This window comes from Scyliorhinus canicula, chromosome 2 (assembly GCF_902713615.1).
Source record: "Scyliorhinus canicula chromosome 2, sScyCan1.1, whole genome shotgun sequence".
In the NCBI taxonomy this organism is placed as follows: Eukaryota; Metazoa; Chordata; class Chondrichthyes; order Carcharhiniformes; family Scyliorhinidae; genus Scyliorhinus; species Scyliorhinus canicula.
Window position 1 is genome coordinate 2,400,799 of NC_052147.1, and position 20,470 is coordinate 2,421,268.

Consider the following 20,470-nt stretch of genomic DNA (forward strand, 5'->3'; position numbering starts at 1 on the left):
GCTACTTATTAGCCTAAGGATTTGCTGCATGTGGTCATTAACCGAGGAGCAGAAAAAGGAACCAATTGCTGAGCAGTCTTAAGAGAAAAATCTCCTTTCTGACTTTACGATAAGATGAGTGTTATTGATGAAGCATCTGGAGGTGGTTGATCCTCAGACAGTACCAAGGAATTCTTGGGGAAAAGTCACCTGCAAATACCTACCTTTTGCGGCAGGAATCTTACCGGAGAGAATGGCAGTGACATGGGTACTATTGCACCAAGGCTAGAACCCTTACAGGAACTCGCCTTCATTTGTCCCCATATGGAATCCGGATCACTGACCCACAACAGGATCTTCTCAATATTGGCTGCCCAATAGCAAATTAAACTGGATAAAGCCAAGCCTCACGATTGCCGATCTCTCTGGATGGACACCCTGCAGACGTCTTAGGGGTCTTACCCACCTAAATTAACCAAAAAACAGGGCGTCACGGTGACGCAGTGGTTAGCACTGCTGCCTACAGCACTGAAGACCTGGGTCCAATCCCGGGCCCGGGTCACTGTCCGTGTGGTGTTTGCACATTCTCCCCATGCTGTGTAGGTCTCACCCCCACAACCCAAAGATGTGCAGGTTAGGTGGATTGGCCACATTAAATTGCCCCTTAATTGTCAAAAATTAATTGGGCAATCTAAAATTTTTTTTAAAACTTTGACAAAAAAGGACTGGGGTTGAGGAGGGGGGAACGTGTGGAGATAGTTTTCATTATCTCACCTATAGTGGATACTGGGTCCGTAATATAAAGAAACAGGTCATCCGTGTACAAGGACACAATATGCTCTAGGGGCGGCACCGTAGCACAGTGGTTAGCATTGCTGCCTCATGGCGTTGAGGTCCCTGGTTCGATCCCGGCCCCGGGTCACTGTCCCGAGTGGAGTTTGCACATTTTCCCCATGTCTGTGTGGGTCTCACCCCAACAACCCAAAGATGTGCAGGGGAGCCGGATTGGTCATGCCAAATTGCCCCTTAAAAGGGATACAAAAAAGGACCCCTATGCCCCACCCTCCCAGACTTATCCTCCTCACTTACTAGAAGATCTCAGCTCTTTGCCAAAGCAAACAGGAGCAGAGTTAATGGACATCCCTGCCTCGTGTTCCTATACAGTGGAAAGTAGCCAGAATTCAAAGCATTTGTGCGAACACTAACAGTGGGGTCAGAGACAATAAACGATTCCAGGATATAAACTTTTGCCCAAATCCAAAACTCCCCAGAATCTCAAAGAGATATTACCACTCCACTCTATCAAACACCTTTTCAGCATCTAGGGAAATGATCATCCGAGGAGGCGGAGGAAGACACAATTTAACAGACGGTATATATTGGCCGATAACTGCAGGCCCTTGAAGAAGCCTGTCTGATCTTCCAAGGTCACCTCTGAGAGGCAGGGTTCAAACCGCAGTGCCAGCACTTTAGCCAGTAACTTAGCGTCCACATTTAAAAGTGAAATAGGTCAGCACGACCCATAGTCTGTTGGGTCTTTGTCTTTTTAAGAAAAAAGGAAATAGTGGCCTGCGCAAATGTAAAGGGCAACGAATCCCGGGATAAGGAGTCGTTAAACATATCTAAAATTAGAGGGACCAATTGCTCTGCAAACATCTCATATAACTCAATGGGGAATCCATCAGGGCCAGGAGCTTTACCCTGCCTCAACCCAATACATTTCATAATTTCCTCAGCAGCCCGACTAGCTCAGTCGGTAGCGCATGGGACTCTAATTTCAAGGTCATGGGTGCGAGCCTCACGTTGAGCGCTTTTGTTTCTTTGGGGTTGCACGATGACACAGTGGTTAGCGCTGCTGCCTCACAATGTCAGGGGTCCAGGTTGAATTCCAGCCTGGGTCACTGCCTGTGTGGAGTTTCTATATTCTTCTCATGTCTGTGTGGGTTTCCTCCGGGTGCCCCGGTTTCCTCCCACAGTCCAAAGATGTGCAGGTTAGGTGGATTAGCCATGGTAAATTGTCCCTTTAATGTCTAGGGATGTGCAGGTTGGGTTATGCGGTTACAGGGACAGGGGGGAGTGGGGAAGGTCGGTGCTGACTCGATGGACCGAATAGCCTCCTGCTGCACTGTAGGGATGCTATTCTATTCTATGATTCTCTGGGCCCAACGGGGATTCCAACTCTTCACGCCTCTCCCCCTCCACAGCTTTAATCACGCCCATTTTTCTTTACAAAGGAATCTGTCTCCCCCGGTGAATCACAAAAAAAGTCTTTCCCCATAAAAGTCACTCTTAGCCGCACTGGGTACACCGCCCAAAACCGGACTCCACTTTTGTACAGAGTGGCCTTGGCTTTGTTGAACGCAGCCGACTTCTTCATCAGCTCCGCTCCCACATCCTGCTAAAACCTGATGGACAGGCTGGAGACAATTCATACCTCTTTAACCTGTGATTATCCCTCTCTCCAGTTGCTCCGTTTGGACTTGTAGACTTAATTACCTGCAAAGACTCACATTCAAAGTATCGTCTTACATATTTGACTTTGTCTATTGAAATATTTAAACCTCTTCATTCACCTGAGGAAGGAGCTGTGCTCTGAAAGCTAGTGATTCGATACAAATCTGTCGGACTTTAACCTGGTGTTGTAAGACTTGTTATTGTGCCCACCCCAGTCCAACGCCGGCATCTCCACATCATGTCTTTCACATGCACCTGGCTCTTTGGTTTGGCTTCAGGATGGCAACTAATTTTTGGGTCTGCTGAGCGCTGCTGTTTCCATGTTCTCTGACACTCTTCACTGAGGCTGGCTTAACGATAATGCCAGGTCTTGTGATTATAGATTGTGGTGGAATGCAATTCTGCAGCTGCTAATGGCCTCCAATGCCTTATGGATAACTTGTCTAAATCGCCTTGAAGCCTCTTAACATCCTTTTCACTACTCACATTCACACCTACTTTCGAGTCATCAGCAAACATTAAATATTACATTTGGTTCCCTTATTCAAATCATTAATATAAATATTATAATAGCTGAGGCCCAGCAACAGGCCCTGCAGGACCCCACTAGTCACCACCTGCCACTCGGAAAAAGACCCATTTATTCCTACTCTGTTTCCTGTCTGCTAACCAGTTTGCAATACAAGCCAATCTATTACTCCAATCCCATGCGCTTTAATTTTGCTCTTATGTGGGACTTTAAAGCTTTCTAAAAATCCAAATACACCACATCCACCAATTATCCCAATCTATTCGGCTAGTTACATCCCCAAAGAACTCCGGTAGGTTTGTCAAACATTATTTCCCTTTCACAAATCCATGTTGACTTTGTCTAATCTCATTCATATTTTCAAAGTGTTCTGTTATCACATCATAGAATCTCTACACTGCAAAAGGAGGCTATTCAGCCAATCGAGTCTGCACCGACCCTTGGAAGAGAACCCTACCTAGGCCCGCTGCCCCACCCTATCCCCGCAATTCTATCTAATCGTTGGACACCATGGGGCAATTTAGAATAGCCAATCCACTTAACATGCACATCTTGTGAAAAAGTGCAGACTCCACAGCCACCCATGGTCAGAATTGAACCCCAGTCTCTGGCACTGTGAGGCCGCCATGCCGTCCTTAATAATAGACTTTATCATCCCAATGAGTGATGTTAGACTAACCGGTCTGTAATTCCCTGCTTTCTCCCTCTGTCCATCCTTGTCTAAATAGTGGGGTTATATTTGCCACCCTTCAATCTGCTGGGACTGTTCCAAAATCTACAGAATTCTGGAAGATTACAACCAAACCATCCACTATTTCTATAGCCACCTCCTTTAACATCCTGGGGTGTAGATTATTAGGTCTGGCGATTTATCGGCTTTATTCCCATTCATTTCTCCAACACTATTTATTTAGTAATACTAATATTCTTCAATTCCTCATTCTCGTTGGACCCTTGATTTTCTAGTATTTTTGAAAAGTTATTTGTGTCCTTTCTGTGAAGACTAAACTGATGTAGTCGTTTACTTGCTCTGTTATTTCCTTGCTCTCCATTATAAATTCTCCCATTTTGGACTGTAAGGGACCAACATTTGCCTTCTATAATCTTTTCCTTTTTACAGACTTATGGAAGTTTTTATAGTCCGTTTTTATGCTCCTTGCAATTTTCCTCTTACTCTATTTTTCCATCTTAATCAATCTCCTTATCCTCCTTTAATGAATTCTAAATTGCTCCCAGTCCTCAGATTTGCTACTTTTTCGAGCAACTTTATGATTCCTCTTTGGATCTAATACTATCCTTAATTTATTTTGTTCGCCATATCTGGTTCGCTTTTTCTGTTCTTCCGACATGGAAAGTATTGATTCATCAGCTGAGGAAAGGTGGTAGGTGGTAATCAGCAGGAGGTTTGCTTGCCCATGTTCAACCTGACAGGAGAGTTCATGGGAGTTAATGGTGAGCTTTCCCAGGGTCACTGCATCCTGACTATATACCCCTGTGCCACTATCTCTGACAGGTGGTGGGACAGGACATATGCCGTGATGGTGCTAGAGGAGTCTGGAACTTGGCTGAAAGGTATGACTCAGTGAGTATGACTATGTTGGGCTTTTGCTCGATGAGTCAGTGGGACAGCCCTCCTAATACTGGCACAAGTGTCCAATTGTTAGTGAAATTGCACAATCGACTGGGCTGGGTGTGCCTTTGTCATGTTCAATGTCTAGGTTGTTGTTGGCTTTATTCTCATTAGAACTTTTTGTAGAAGTTTCAGAGGATTATTAGAGTCTCTGGTCATATGGAAAGCACACCAGCAAGGTCAGCAGAATCCTTCCGGAAAGGATGTTAGTGAGCCAGATGGTTTTTCACAACAAGTAAATAGTTTCATGGTCATCATTATTGATTGACGAGAACTTTTTATTCCAGGTTAATTTAATTAACTGAATTTAAGTTCTCTAGCTGCCGCTGTGGGATTTGAACTCATGGCTCCAAATCATTACATCAAGCCACTGGATCAATAGTCCAGTAGCATAATTACTATCCTTGTTTCCTCGATGTGGTGGATAACTGCTCTATCTGTCCCGTAAGAACATACAAATTAGGAGCAGGTTCGGGCCATTCAGCACCTTCAGCCTGCTCCACCATTCAATGAAATCCTGGCTGATCTGCCTCTGGCCTCAACTTGACATTCTACCCACCTCCGATAACATTCAACTCCCTGGTTAGACAAGAATCTGTCCACCTCTGCTTTAATATTATTCAATGAGCCTCTCTCCACCGCTCTATGGGGAAGGGAATTGCAAAGATTCACAACCCTCAGAAAAAAATTCTTCTCACCTCCATCGTAATGGAGCGAAGCGCGGGATGGAGCGAAGCGCGGGATGGAGCGAAGCGCGGGATGGAGCGAAGCGCGGGATGGAGCGAAGCGCGGGATGGAGCGAAGCGCGGGATGGAGAGAAGCGCGGGATGGAGAGAAGCGCGGGATGGAGAGAAGCGCGGGATGGAGAGAAGCGCGGGATGGAGAGAAGCGCGGGATGGAGAGAAGCGCGGGATGGAGAGAAGCGCGGGATGGAGAGAAGCGCGGGATGGAGAGAAGCGCGGGATGGAGAGAAGCGCGGGATGGAGAGAAACGCGGGATGGAGAGAAACGCGGCGGTCTGCAGGTGAGACTGAAGCCACACAGTTTCAAATCTCCTCTCCCCAGCATACACCTGGCAAACGTCCAAGCGATCGAAAACAAGCTAGATGAGCTTAATGCCAGACTTACCTCTCAGAGGGAAGTAAGAGACTGCTGTGTGCTCTAATTCATAGAGATATGGCTCACCCCCGCCTCACGGAACTGTGCCATACAACTTGATGGCTTCTCAATACACCGGAGGGACTGCACGGCATCATCGGGCAAAGCGAAGGGTGATGGGGTTTGCCTCCTCATCAACTCCTCCTGGTGTTTGGATGTGGCGTACCCTGGCAAACTATTGCTCCCAAACCTGAAATACCCGACTGTGAAGTGCCGCAGCCTGTACTACCTTCCACACGAGTTCATTTCTGCCATTAACACAGCGGTACATCCCACCCCAGGCAGAATTGAGGAAGGCACTGGACAAATTGTACACGGCTACAAACAACAAACAAAACAGAACTCCCAGCGGCCTTATTCATCGTGACCGGGGACTTCAACCAGGCCAACCTCAAGAGTGTACTGCCAAAATTCCACCAACACAACTCCTGACCACTGCTACACAAGCATCATGGGCGCCTCCCGATCCATCCCCCGACCGCACTTCGGAAAATCGGACCATAAGTAGGTGCTCTTTCTCCCGGCATACAAACAGAAACTCAAGCAGGAGAATCCGGTAAAGAAGATCGTGCAATGCTAGTCAGAGGCAACAAAAGAGTTCCTACGTGACTGCATGGAGTCAGTGGGCTGGTCCATATTTAAGAACTCAGCAGCCAACCTAAATGAGTATGCCACCACCGTCACAGACTTCATCAGCAAATGTGTAGAAGATTGTATGCCAAAGAAGGTAGGACGTACATTCCCAACCCCACCCCCTCCCAGAAACCATGGCTTAATCGGGAGATTGACTCCCTACTGAAGGACAGGTCTGAGGCGTTCAAGACAGGCAACGTTGACCAATACAAGAAATCTAGGTACGGAGACTTTCTCTCCGCAAAGTCACCAGGAATGCCAAGAGACACCAAGGTAGAGTCACAGACTAACGCTACGGACTCTCGTCGGTTGTGGCAAGGCTTAAACAACATAACGGGCTACAAAGCAAAGCTGAGTAGAATCTCCAACACCAGCACACCCCTCCCTGACGAACTCATTGCATTCTATGCTCGGTTCAAGCAGGAAACCACCAATCTGCTGTCAACTTCCCCAACAGCTTTGGACACACCCATACCTACCATCACAGCGTCCAATGTCAGATCAGCTGTCTTGAAAGTGAACCGTCAGAAGGCGACGGATCCTGACAGAGTCCCTGGTCATGCATGAAGCTCCTGCGCGGACCAACTGGCGGGTGTGTCCGCAGCAGACGTCTTCTTCCTGGGCACCATCTCCCTGTGTTCATCCCTGAAGCATCTCGACAACAAGGACTCCCACGTCAGACTCCTATTTACAGACTGCAGCTCCACCTTCAATGCCATAATCCCATCCAAGCTCATAGCAAAGCTCCAGAACCTAGGACTTGGCTCCTCACTCTGCAACTGGATCCTCGACTTCCTGACCCATAGACCACAATCAGTAAGAATAAACAACAACACCTCCTCCTCCATAAGTCCTCAATATGCGTGGCACAGCAACACAGTGGTTAGTACTGAGTCTGCACAGCACCAGGATCCCGGGTTCGATTCCCAGCTTGGGTCACTGGCTGTGCGGAGTCTGCACGTTCTCCACGTGTCTGCGTAGGCTTCCTCCGGGCGCTCCGGTTTCTTCCACAAGTCCCGAAAGACATGCTTGTTAGGTGAATTGGACATTCTGAATTCTCCCTCAGTTTACCCGAACAGGCGCCATAGTGTAGCAACTAAGGGATTTTCACAGTAACTTCATTGAATGTTAAAGTAAGCCTTCCTGAACACTAATGAAGATTATTATTATTACCAGTGCCATGCAAGGCTGCGTATCTAGGCCCCTATTATACTCCATTACACGCACGACTGTGTGGCAAAACTTGACTCCAACTCCATCTGCAAGTTTGCTGATGACACGACATACTGGGTCGGATCTCGAAAAACGGTCAGAGTACAGGAGATGGAGACCCTAGTGGAGTGGTGTAACGACAACAATCTCTCCCTCAATGTCAGCAAAACTAAGGAACTGGTTTTTGACTTCAGGAAACAAAGTAGCCTACACATTCCCGTCTGCATTAATCGTGCCGAGGTGGACATGGTTAACAGCTTCAAATTTCTAGGTGTGCATATCACCAACAATCTGTCCTGGTCCACCCACGTCGCCGCTACGAACCTACAACCAAGAAAGCACAACAGCTCCCATACTTCCTCAGGAAACTAAGGAAATTCGGCATGTCCACATTGACTCTTACCAGTTTTTACAGATGCACCATAGAATGCGATGGGAAGGAAGCCTTCAACTAAACAAACATTATCTTAGAAAGCAACAAAGAGAACATACCTCGTGGAAGCCATGCACTGTCAAAATGCTGCGGACCAGCCTGCTCTCAGTCCGCACAATCTTATACGCCAAGTGATAGCGTTCTACAAAATCAAAAGGAAAACACATCACAATGGATGGGATTGGTAAAGTTATATGATCAGAAATACATAATGCTAATCCAGCCTTAGTGTTTTATCACAAGAGGCAATGCCAGTTTGGGTTACAATCCATATCATCGTATTGGCGGGGCTGGATAAACACCAGAGAGAATATACACCGTGTTGGAAAGCAAATTACCAAAATGGGAAAGAGAAAGGAGTGGATGACAAATGAAATACTAGCAACGATGCTAGAAAGAGGAAAGAAAATAAACAAACCCAAGTATGATGATGAAAATGAAAATGTAATAAAGAATGTTTATAGGCAGGCTACAGAGAAATGGTATAATAAGATGTTTGATGAAGTAAGAAATCACAAAATGAGTTATGTACCAGAAGGTTAATCTTTGACAGATTCAAAGGGATAACAAAATTAATTAAAAAAATATGGTGTGAAAGAAATGCAGTAGCAAAAATATGGTCAGAATATACAAGTGAATTGTACAATGATCCAAATCGAGCAAGTCCTCAAGATATAGAGGCAAATGATATCAGAGATAAAGAATGCTTTGGTATTGAGGAGTTCAGGAAAACATCCAGGCATGGATGAAGTAACAACATACATCGGAAATCCTTTGGAGAAACAGGTTCAATGAGTCGTCTCATTAAATCAATCTTGAAAATGATAATAGAAAGAAATATTAGAACATTTAAAGCAGAAATTAATGAAGCGCAGTCTCCATTTAGACCTGGACAAGGAATGAGGGGGACTATTTAATCCAAGAACAATCTTCACTAAATATCTAGAAGTAAACCAGAATATTTATATATGCTTCATAGACTATGAAAAGTCATTTAAGACCATAAGACATAGGAGCAGAATTAGGCCACTCGGCCCATCGAGTCTGTTCCGCCATTCAATAATGCCTGCTATTTTTCTCATCCCCATTTTCCTGCCTATTCTCCATTTAATTGCGTTTACCACCAAAAGCTGAAATTTGGCATTGACAGAAAGATGTGCATTTATCCAGAGCCTTTAGTGAAGCAGGTGAGAAGATGGACAATCGGTTATGTTTCAAGTTAAGAGGTATGACAAGGCTGTATACTGTCACCAGAATTATTCAATCTGGACACAGAAAAAACTCTCAGGGAATTAGGATGGAAATTGGAGGCAAGAACATAACAAATTTGCAGTACACGATGTCACAGCACTCGAATCAGAAACACCTAATCTGCACATCTTTGGACTGTGGGAGGAAACCAGACAGAAACGGGGACAACGTGCAGACTCCACACAGACAGTGACCCGGTCCGGGAATCTAACCTGGGACTCTGGGGCTGAGAAACAACGGTGCTAACCACTGTGCTACCGTGCCACCACTACTCGCAGAATTAGAAAAGGCCTGACTCAAAATTCAGAAGTTTAGAATACGGATAGAGTACGAACACCAAAAAGACAAAACAATGGTCGTTAGACAGAGCACATTAGGAGAAACTAGGGTGAAGATTGAAGTGGATGGTGTCACATTGGAACAAGTCGATAAGTTTACCCATTTGGGACAAGTTATAACAGAAGAAGTGAGAAGGTGAAGGTAATTTTGTGAAGATACCTGTTCTGTTAACAACAAGAAAACTCAAGCTTTCAACAAGAAACAAAACTCACAACATGCTATATTCTATGCACTTTCCAGCCTGCCTCAGACACCATGGACAATAAGTAAAGACCTGCTGAAGAAAATAAAGGCCTTTGAAATGTGGATGCTAAGCTGTATGCTAAGAATTCCTTATACAGAGCAGAAGTCAAAGGAAATTGTGTTTGAAATTGCAAGAACAAAATTACTCTATTAAAAAAGTGACAGCCAGACATGCTCCCGCGTCTGGGGGCACTGGAGGAGGAGTTTGAGTTGCCGGATGGGAACGGATTTCGTACCTGCAGGTACGGGACTTTGTTCGGAGGCAGATTCCAAGCTTTACTCGCCTCCCCGAGGGGACTACAGGATAAGACGATGTCAAAAACGTGAGTTGGGGAGGGTCTTGGAGATATACAAGGAATTGATGGAGTGGGAAGGGGTCCCAATCGGGGAGGTGAAGAGGAAGTGGGAGGACGAATTGGGAGGGGAGTTGGAAGTCGGAATATGGGAAAAGGCCTCGAGGAGAGTTAATTCATCCGGGCTGGTTTAGCACAGGGCTAAATAGCTGGCTTTTAAAGCAGACCAAGGCAGGCCAGCAGCACGGGTTCAATTCCCACACCAGCCTCCCCGAGCAGTAAGAAGTCTTACAACACCAGGTTAAAGTCCAACAGGTTTGTTTCAAACACTAGCTTTCGGAGCACTGCTCCTTCCTCAGGTGAATGAAGAGGTATGTTCCAGAAACATATATATAGACAAAGTCAAAGATGCCGGACAATGCTTAGAATGCAAGCATTTGCAGGTAATCAAGTCTTTACAGATCCAGAAATAGGGGTAACCCCAGGTTAAAGAGGTGTGAATTGTCTCAAGCCAGGACAGTTGGTAGGATTTCACAAGCCCAGGTCAGATGGTGGGGGGGTGAATGTAATGCGACATGAATCCCAGGTCCCGGTTGAGGCCACACTCATGTGTGCGGAACTTGGCTATAACCCCGAGTCCCTCCATCCCAGCAAAATCCGTCCCTGAACAGGCGCCGGAATGTGGCATCTAGGGGCTTTTCACAGTAACTTCATTTGAAGCCTACTTGTGACAATAAGTGATTTTCATTTCATTTTGTGTGCCAGGCTTAACCTGATCCAGTTCAAGGTGGTTCATTGGGTTCATATGACTGTGGCCCGGATGAGTAGGTCTTTTGAGAAAGTGGAGGATAGGTGTAGACGCTGTGGGGGAAGCCCGGCAAATCATGTATGTGTGTTCTGGGCGTGTCTGAAGTTGAGGGGATTCTGGCAGGGATTTGCAGACATCATGACAGAGGTCCTGGAAGAGAGGGTGATTCCGAGTCCGGAAATGGCAATATTTGGGGTATCGGAAGATCCATCTGGAAAAAATTAAGTTCGCCTTGAGGAACCCATGGGTTCACCCGGAGGTGGCAGCTGTTCATCAAGTTAAGGAAAATTGAACGTCAGCAGTAAGTGTGGGGGGAGGAAAATGAGAGGCTTGGCAGTGTAAGACAAGGACAGGGAACTTAATATACGGGTAATCAGGAGATAGGGCGGGGGGGTAGAGGGGTATGTTATTTTAATGTTGTTGCGTGCGTTGGCCCGCCCGGTTGCTTAAGAAATGTTAAATTGCTAAACTGTGAAAATTACAAATGTTTCAATAAAATATTTTCTAAACAAAAAAGGGACAGCCAGGAAATAACACATCAGTATTTCAGCCATTTGATCAGAGCTGTAAAATACAGAGAATTCCTCTGGAGGGCAAAGTGGAGGCAGCAGAAAGAGGGGTCGTAGTTGGATGATGGACATCTCAGAGCTTTTGCAGATAAACTACAGTGGATATGCGAGAATGGCCAAGACAGACGGGCATGGCATACCACGGTAACAGAGGGAGCCAGAGCCTCCAATAGTAGCAGGTAGGAATAGAAGCGACAGAAGCTGGATAGAAGATTGCTTAACTAACAGTAAAGAGTGAGGCATAGCGAGTACCAAGCCACAAACGATACACCCGCCCCGCATCGCCCGGCTCGATCTGGATCATGCCCGACCCGCGTTGCCTGGCTCGATCTGGATCATGCCCGACCCGCGTTGCCTGGCTCGATCTGGATCATGCCCTCGCTGGGCTTGAGCCATTAGGGTCATTTAAATATGTGCATCCTGTTGGTGGCAGCATTCACCCAGCTGCCGGTAGTCACCGACTGCAATGGCCAGGCTTCTCGCCAGTGACAATTCGTACTGGTCTCCAGAAACAGAGACCAGACATGATGGCCACGGCACGGAGCTTTGAAGCCACTGGAGCCCCCGAGTGATCGAGGACAGGGCAGACAATTAGATGTACTCCCAGGGATAGAAATTGAAGGAAAAACATGACAAACTTGTGACACTGACGATGCAGCACTACTTGCAGAATTAGAATATTGCACATCAAATTCTAGAAGTTTAGAATATGAGTGGAGTATGATCACCCGGCACCTGGGCAGTGCCAACCCAGCACTGTAAGGGTGCCTGCTTGGCATTGACAAGGGGCAGGGCCGGCCTATGGGAGGAGTGATGAACAGTGGATGAAGGGGATGGGGCCTGAAAAAATGGGGGGGGGGGAAGAGACCTTAAAATTGGGGTGGGGGTAAGGGAGAATGGGACCTTAAAGGTGAGGTGGCGCCTTAAAGGGGGGGCTACCCTAACGGTGGAGGGGGGGGCGCCTTAGCGGTGAGGTGGGGGGCCTTAGCGGTGAGCCTTGGCGGTGAGGGGGGCCTTAGCGGTGAGGGGGGGGCCTTAGCGGTGAGGGGGGGCCTTAGCGGTGAGGGGGGGGCCTTAGCGGTGAGAGGGGGGGCTTAGCGGTGAGGGGGGGGCCTTAGCGGTGAGGGGGGGGCCTTAGCGGTGAGGGGGGGGCCTTAGCGGTGAGGGGGGGGCCTTAGCGGTGAAGGGAGGGGGCCTTAGCGGTGAGGGGGGGGGAGGCCTTAGCGGTGAGCCTTGGCGGTGAGGGGGGCCTTAGCGGTGAGGGGGGGGCCTTAGCGGTGAGGGGGGGGCCTTAGCGGTGAGGGGGGGCCTTAGCGGTGAGGGGGGGGCCTTAGCGGTGAGGGGAGGGGGCCTTAGCGGTGAGGGGGGGGAGGCCTTAGCGGTGAGCCTTGGCGGTGAGGGGGGCCTTAGCGGTGAGGGGGGGCCTTAGCGGTGAGGGGGGGGGCCTTAGCGGTGAGGGGGGGGCCTTAGCGGTGAGGGGGGGGGCTTAGCGGTGAGGGGGGGGCCTTAGCGGTGAGGGGGGGGCCTTAGCGGTGAGGGGGGGGCCTTAGCGGTGAGGGGGGGGCCTTAGCGGTGAGGGGGGGGCCTTAGCGGTGAGGGGGGGGCCTTAGCAGTGAGGGAGGGCCTTAGCGGTGAGGGGGGGGCCTTAGCGGTGAGGGGGGGGCCTTAGCGGTGAGGGGGGGGCCTTAGCGGTGAGGGGGGGGCCTTAGCAGTGAGGGGGGGCCTTAGTAGTGGAGGGGGAGCTTTAAATGCAGGGGGTGGTGCCAAGGTGGGACCCTCCGCGACCCGATGGCCCTTTACAAATGGTGGCCGAATCTCTGAGGGGTCAGTCTTGCCGTCAACTTTAGTTCCCCACTGCAGAAAAAAATTCTGAGCGTGGGATTTTCGAGTGAAGAACTTCCCAAACTAAAATAAAATGACCAAGTGTGGGTGAATTCCGGTCTGGATCATTCTCAAACACCTGGAGGGAATTACACTGCCAAACCCATCCAAAATGACACTTTGGTTGGGAGAAAGACGCCCGATATCAATGATTTACTTGAAGGGACTGGATGCATCATTGATAAATTTGCTGTTGACACACAGAAAGTAACTTGTCAAAAGGACATGAAAGATCTGGAAACAGATATTGATTGGTTAATTGAGTGGGCAGATGGAATACAATGTGGGAACATGTAAACTTGTTCACTTTGGCCGGGAAGAATAGAAAAGCAGCACATCATTTAAATAGAGAGAGAGAGAGAGATTGCAGAACTCTAGGTAAAGAGAGATCTGGATCCCTTGGTCCGTTTTTCTTATTCATTTCAGGGATGTGGGCTTCACTGGTGAGGCCAGCACTTATTGTCTCGCCCAAACTGAATCATGAATCACAATTCCCAAAAAGTTATTATTTTGCACCAAGTGATTAGGAAGGCAAAAGTATATGTTGTTGATTATTTCATGGGGAGTGGAATATAGAAGTTGTGATGTTTTGCTACAGTTGTACAGGGCATTGGTGAGACCACATCGGGGATACTGTGTATACGTTTTGATCTCCTTACTTAAGAAAGGACATTATTGCGATAGAAGCAGCAGAGGTTCATCCATCTGGTCCCTGGGATGAGGGGATTATTTTGTGAGGGAGGGTTGGATGGGTTGGGCCAGTTTAGAGTTTAGAAGATTGGGAGGTGATGTTAGTGACTCATACAAGACCCCGAGGGAACTGGACACAGTGGATGCTGGAAGGATGTTTCCCCTTGTGGGAGAGACTGAAACAAGAGGGCACATTTCAAAATAAGGGGTCCCCCATTTAAGACGGAGATGAGGAGAAATTGTTTCTCCGAATGTCGTGAGTCTTTGAAACTCTCTCACTTCCCCAGAGCGTCGTAAAGGCAGGATTATTGAATATTTTTGAGGCAGAGGTAGATAGATTCCTGACTGACAAGGGACTCAAAAGGGTATCAGGAGTAAGCAGGATAATGGCGTCCCTGCCACAACATGATCTTACTGAATGGTAGAGCAGACTCAAGAGGACAAATAACCTTCTCCTGCTTCAAATGCCTATGTCCGTTGTACGTATGTTCGCATGTTCGTAAGGCAATTCCTCAATATGTTATTTCAACAGCACTGTTGACCAGTTCAAAACAGATTGCTTTTCCATTTTGAAAGTTTTTCCCATTTCAAATGAACTTGTTTGTGCATTTTGGAACTTGCTTAGAGATCAGGATAGTGTGTTGTTGTGGGGGGTAGAGTAGAGTAGGAGGGATAAAATGGCAGGTAGTACCGGTGGGAGAGGAGCGGGCTTGTGCAGTATGTTACGATTGAAGTATTGAAAGTACATGGATGTTTGCACATTTTTGCTTTCTTTCTGTTGATGTCTGTAACTGTTTACAAAGCCAAAAACTACCTCAATAAAATTGTTTATTAAAAAAAAAAGATCAGGATAGTGTAATCCCATAGAGGTTGGAGAGAATGGACAGGATGAATCGAATGGCTATCCCCGGTATGTGGGTTCTTGTGACCTTCAGGACTCAGAATCCTATATAGCAGGAAGGAGAGAACAAAAAACAGGTGACATGGAAGGGTAAAAGGGAAGAGAGGGCGCCCCGAAGCCATGGTCAAAGAGATTGGCTGTTAAGGAGGCTTTAAAAGTCAGAGAGGAAAATGTCAAAGTGAAATGTTTTTTTGAATGCCTGACACAGAAGACCTTGCTGTCAAGACATCAGCTTTTGATCGTGGAGCAGGACTAAATTCAGAAATGTTAATGATTTTACGACATCTACACTGTACCACATGAAAGTTAAACAATCAATCAAGAATCTTGATTAAAGCTGGTAATATTCACAATATATCAAGTGCTGTTAATGCTTCTGTTCACTGTTTGTTTGATGAAACGGATGATAAAGAGGATTCCACACACACACGCGTGCTGTTGATAAACACAGGTGGAAAATGTTGAGTCTTCACTCTCCGGTTTGCTCTCCTCACTCTGGAGAACCCTTCTACTAGCTACAGGGAAAGACAACTTTGCTTTACCTCTCTCGGGTTTTGATTCCACCTCGATCAGACAGATGAATGGTTAATCAGTCCTTTTTTACAAAATTTAGAGTACCCAATTCATTTTGTTCCAATTAAGGGGCAATTTAGCGTGGTGGCCAATCTATCTAGCCTGCACATCTTTTGGGTTGTGGGGGCGAAATCCACGCAAACACGGGGACAATGTGCAAACGGCACACGGCCAGTAACCCAGAGCCGGTATCGAACCTGGGTCCTCGGCGCCGTGAGGCATCAGGGCTAACACACTGCGCCACCGTGCCACCCATGGTTAATCAGTCCTGACGGTAATTAGACATACCTCCAATTAAGCGTAAAGTGCCATCCTTCGTTACAATGCCATCTGCATAGAAAACTAAGGTAGGTATCATCCGATTGCCGCCTCCCCACCGAATGCATGGGTGGTCCCTGCAAAATAAAACTAATTTTAAAACTGGGTTGGGTCGGTTTAGGGTTCAGAAGATTGAGAGCTGAGGTTAGTGAAACATACAAGATCCCGAGGGAACTGGACAGGGTGGATGTTGAAAGGATCTTTCCCCCTGTGGGAACTCTCTCCATAATAAAAAACCTTCTCAGAACAAACACAGATTACATTACCTCGTCACCTGGAACTGTTCATTCTAATTTCATTCCCCTGTACCCTTTTATGCTCTTCCACAGTTCCAGAGGGCTTATAGCTAAATGGCCTTTTGAATCTGTACAGTTCATAACGAGGGCTATATTAAAACTAACTGCACAACCACATTTCTCTGTTACAAGTGTTTTATCTCCTCTCGCCTTAAAGGGTATAACAGTCTCTACTTCAGCTCCTTCCTGTGAGAAAATTATTCCATTGTCGGACCTCTTATCTTTATTAATAATCACAGGACACGAGTACGTTCTGTGTATTGGACAAATGACCACACAACAAGTACATTAGTTCAATTATTGTTTATTATTAGACATAGGCTTGGTTCCATACTTAATAATCTACACACCACTACACATTAAACTATACCTAACAGCTTGAATGACCTTTAATTAACTTTCAAGTGACCGGTTCTACACAGATTAGATAAGGCCTTTATCTGGTTCCCCACGTATGGTCGCTGGAAGTTGTCAGGTGCGTCTGGGCTGAGGCGCATCCTTCTGGTAGCGATCGCGGGTCCTTGAATTTGGCTGGTCGATATGCTACAGTTGGTGGGGTAAAGGCCAGTCCCAAAAGAGACAGAATGTTGGTCGTGCAGTTCCTCTTATCCTCCGATCTTTCGCGCGGTCCCAACTCGGGATCTAACGGATCGATAGGGTTTTGATCACCCTAATCGTTTCTGGCCAATTAGGAGCGGGTACCTTGATAGCTGGGCGGGTCCTGGTTGTTATTGTCCAAGGCACATATGCACTTCCAAATAAGGTGAATAGGGTTACTGTTGCTATGTTTCAATCTGAGTCTAATTGACCTGGGGAGATTGGTGATTGGCCTTTAGCAGGTGCCAGTTTCTGTACAGGTTGGTTTCCTTTGCACAATACATACAAGCTGTGTATCGTCAGTGTCCCAATCTGACTACAATTCCCATTATTCTTTGTGGGCGGCCAATTTAGATGGCCACACCATGTTCCAACAACATTACTCTTTCTGAATGTCATCTTTTCAAACTTGTGCAACAGAAGAGTTAAATCTGGGAAAATGTGAATTCATCAAAGGCAAATCAAAATACTTCCTTTTGCAATGAGAGACTCAAATCTAGAATCATCAAATCATAATGGCACAGAAGGAGTTTATTCAGCCCATCAAGTCCATGCCGCTCTCTGCAGTGTTGCTCTACCCCCACAGCCTTGCAATTTCATTTCCCTTAAACACCCAACTAATTTCCTTCTGAAATTACTCAGTCTCCATTTCCACCACCTTCATAGGCAGTGGGGTCCAGATCACTGTCATTCCCTGCGTTAAAATAATTCTTCTTCACACACCCCTATATTTCTTGCCCTAAACCTAAATTTGTCTCCCTAGTCATCGTACCACCAGCTAATTGAAATACCTTTTCCTCGTCTACCTTAATCCAAATCTGTCAATCTTGTACACCTCTCATCAGATCGCCCTTCAATCTCCTTTGTTCAAAGGAGAACAAACACAGTTTCTTCAACCTAACCCTCATAGCTAAAATCCCTCATAACTATTCTGGTACGTCTTCTGTGCAATTTCTCAAGGATCAACATTCTCTTCCTGATGTATGGTGACCAGAACGGGCTACAGTATTCTTGTTGTAACCTAACCAAAGCTTTACAAATGTTCAGAATATCTTTCCTGCTTCTGTACTCAATGCCGCTATTTAAAAAGTCCAAAATCCCACATGCTTTGATAATTATTCTCTCAATATGTCCTCCCACCTTCAAAGATCTATGCACTTCCAGGTCCCTGTGTTCCTGCACATCTTTTATAACTTTGCTATTAAATCTATCTCGATTCTTCCTATCCCTCTGCATCACCTCACACTTCTCTATGTGCCTCCATGTCCTCTCACCGATTGTAGTTTCTGAAACCTTTAAAAGTACCTAATTATTATTTTTTCCCCAATTAAGGGGTAATTTAGCGTGGCCAATCCACCTACCTTGCACATCTACGGGTTGTGGGGGTGAAGCCCACGCAGACATGGGGAGAATGTGCAAACTCCACACGGACAGTGACCCAGGGCCGGGATTCTGTAGCCGTCTGGGATGGTCACTTTCAGAATACAAAATAGACGCTCACAGAGACTCTAGGGAAATTTTTTTTTTTTTTTTTTAAATTTAGATTAGCCAATTATTTTTTCCAATTAAGGGGCAATTTAGCATGGCCAATCCACCTACTCTGCACATTTTTGGGTTGTGGGGGCGAAACCCACGCAGACACGGGGAGAATGTGCAAAATGTGACAGTGACCCAGAGCCGGGATCGAACCTGGGACCTCGGCGCCGTGAGGCAGTTGTGCTAACCACTAGGCCACCGTGCTGCCCGACTCTAGGGAAATATGGACAATACTAAACAACAAGCAGGCACAGAGCCTGAATATATATTTGGGAAGCAGTCATCAGACTGGAATGGAAACTCTGGGTCGATTAGCATATTGATGGCCCATCTCCGAGGAACAAAGGACGAACACTCAGATAGTTGATACTGTCGCAGACATCCCGGCGCCAGTACCCCAACCGAAAAAACACAAACAAAGCAAGGCCAAAGGCCACCTAGGACACGCCCAGCCATCATCGCACCCACCCCTTTATTGGTTTAGATCCATGGCAATGATCAAGAAGGTGCCCAATTAATTGGGGCCAGGTTTAAGGCCCGCCTAAAAGCGTGCGAAGGCCCTCCAACTATAAGAAGGAACCCCCGACAAAGATTCAGTCTCTTGGATTTGGCTCTCAAGCAGAGACACCCTTCCACCAGCATCACCAGAAGCAGTAAGTTCAAGGTCAACGCTCACTACCAGATGGACGACCTTAGCTGTTCTCCTGTTATCTCTTCAAACCCAACAGCCTCGGATCCGAACAATGGCCATTGTTCCTCTGACTGAGTGGGCACCCGAAGTTAAGTAGAAGCGTTAGTGATAGAGATAGGTTAGTTTGTAGTATTATCGTGCATGAGTAGATCTTACTGTGTGTAAATAAATAGTATTGACTTTGAACTAACTAACTGGTGTATTGGCTCTTTGGTCGGTATTTGGGTTGAACCTTGTGGCGGGATTGAGAGATACCTAGCGACTCTGAAGTATACACATAATTAGGATTAAGAAAGGCGACTATATTGACTGCTATATTTATAGCAAATAAACAGAGCAACAATTCGAACCCTGGTCCTCAGTGCCGCAGTCCCAGTGCTAACCACTGCGCCGCATGCCACCCCCTGAAACCTTACCTACTAGCCTATTGTTACTAGAAATATCCTTACACCCTTTATGAATAAGGATGTCATACTTGTCCCCTCCAATCCTCCATATTTAGGACGATGATGACAAGCCCTTCCGCTATCTCCACTTCCACTTGCTTTAGCAACAAGAGATGCAAACCATCTACTCCAAACACATTCACTCTCACGCATATCCAGCCATTCCAGTGCACCCTTGCCCCCTTCCCCATCAATTACCCCGACATCTCAGTAGATGACATGCATCCCTTTGTAGCGATCTAGAGTAGGAGCCCCATATGATTACTTCCTTCGCTAGCCCCGGAGCAGAGGCCACCTGTACGGCTCCCCTGGCTGAAATCAGCTAAGCACAAACTAGAAATAAACGTCCATATCTTCTGGAGTGTGTGGCTTAGTGCTTCACCGGACAAACACCAGGGGAGAGCACAGACATGTGAAATAAAGCAATCTTTTATACTTAGGAGTATAACCTGATCACAGTAGGAAAGATCCATTCTCTCCCGTAGGTGATTGCACAATACAACATGTTCTTTCTAACACTCTAAAAAAGACATTTCAGCCACAAAGCTGCAAAGAGGTCAGAGCTGAGTGACACAAACACAAATCCAGTTATATTAAAGGCACTCAGTCAAGCCAGCTGTTGTACCTCGGGCTCTTACTGCTGACTCTGCACTGCTACGCTTTAGATTAAACCTGAATACTGTACTGCCTTTTTCACAGTCTAGAGAAGACAGGAAAGAAGGTTGATGTTATACAGAACACCGACAAAACTCGACAAGAGACATTGAATACAAGCACATTTTAAAAATCATCCCATAATTATTGAATGAGCCATAAAGGGCTTTAGAAAGGTTTCCAATTAATACTATGTCCCTCTCTTTCCCTATAGTTCTGCAAACCTTTCCAAGTACTTCACCAATTCCCATTTAAAGGTGACAGTAGAATCCGCTTCCACCACTTCTGGGGCAGTTTCCTGCTTCTTCTGAACTGTTCTCAATGTCCTAGAAATCTAAAAGCCCTCCCTCCTGTACC

At 46.5% G+C, this 20,470-nt stretch overlaps 1 protein-coding gene across 3 annotated transcripts in view; it reads right to left on the reverse strand.

Moving 5' to 3' along the window:
• Nucleotides 1-20,470, reverse strand: part of ttll5 (tubulin tyrosine ligase-like family, member 5) — a 509,143-nt gene that overhangs the window by 466,132 nt on the left and 22,541 nt on the right. For all 3 annotated transcript variants that reach the window (XM_038821737.1, XM_038821754.1, XM_038821747.1), the window contains exons 3-4: nucleotides 15,864-15,970; nucleotides 8,087-8,169 (exon numbers count right to left, since the gene is read on the reverse strand). In XM_038821737.1, the coding sequence (XP_038677665.1) occupies nucleotides 8,087-8,169; nucleotides 15,864-15,970 (190 nt within the window). The remainder of the gene's footprint in view (nucleotides 1-8,086; nucleotides 8,170-15,863; nucleotides 15,971-20,470) is intronic.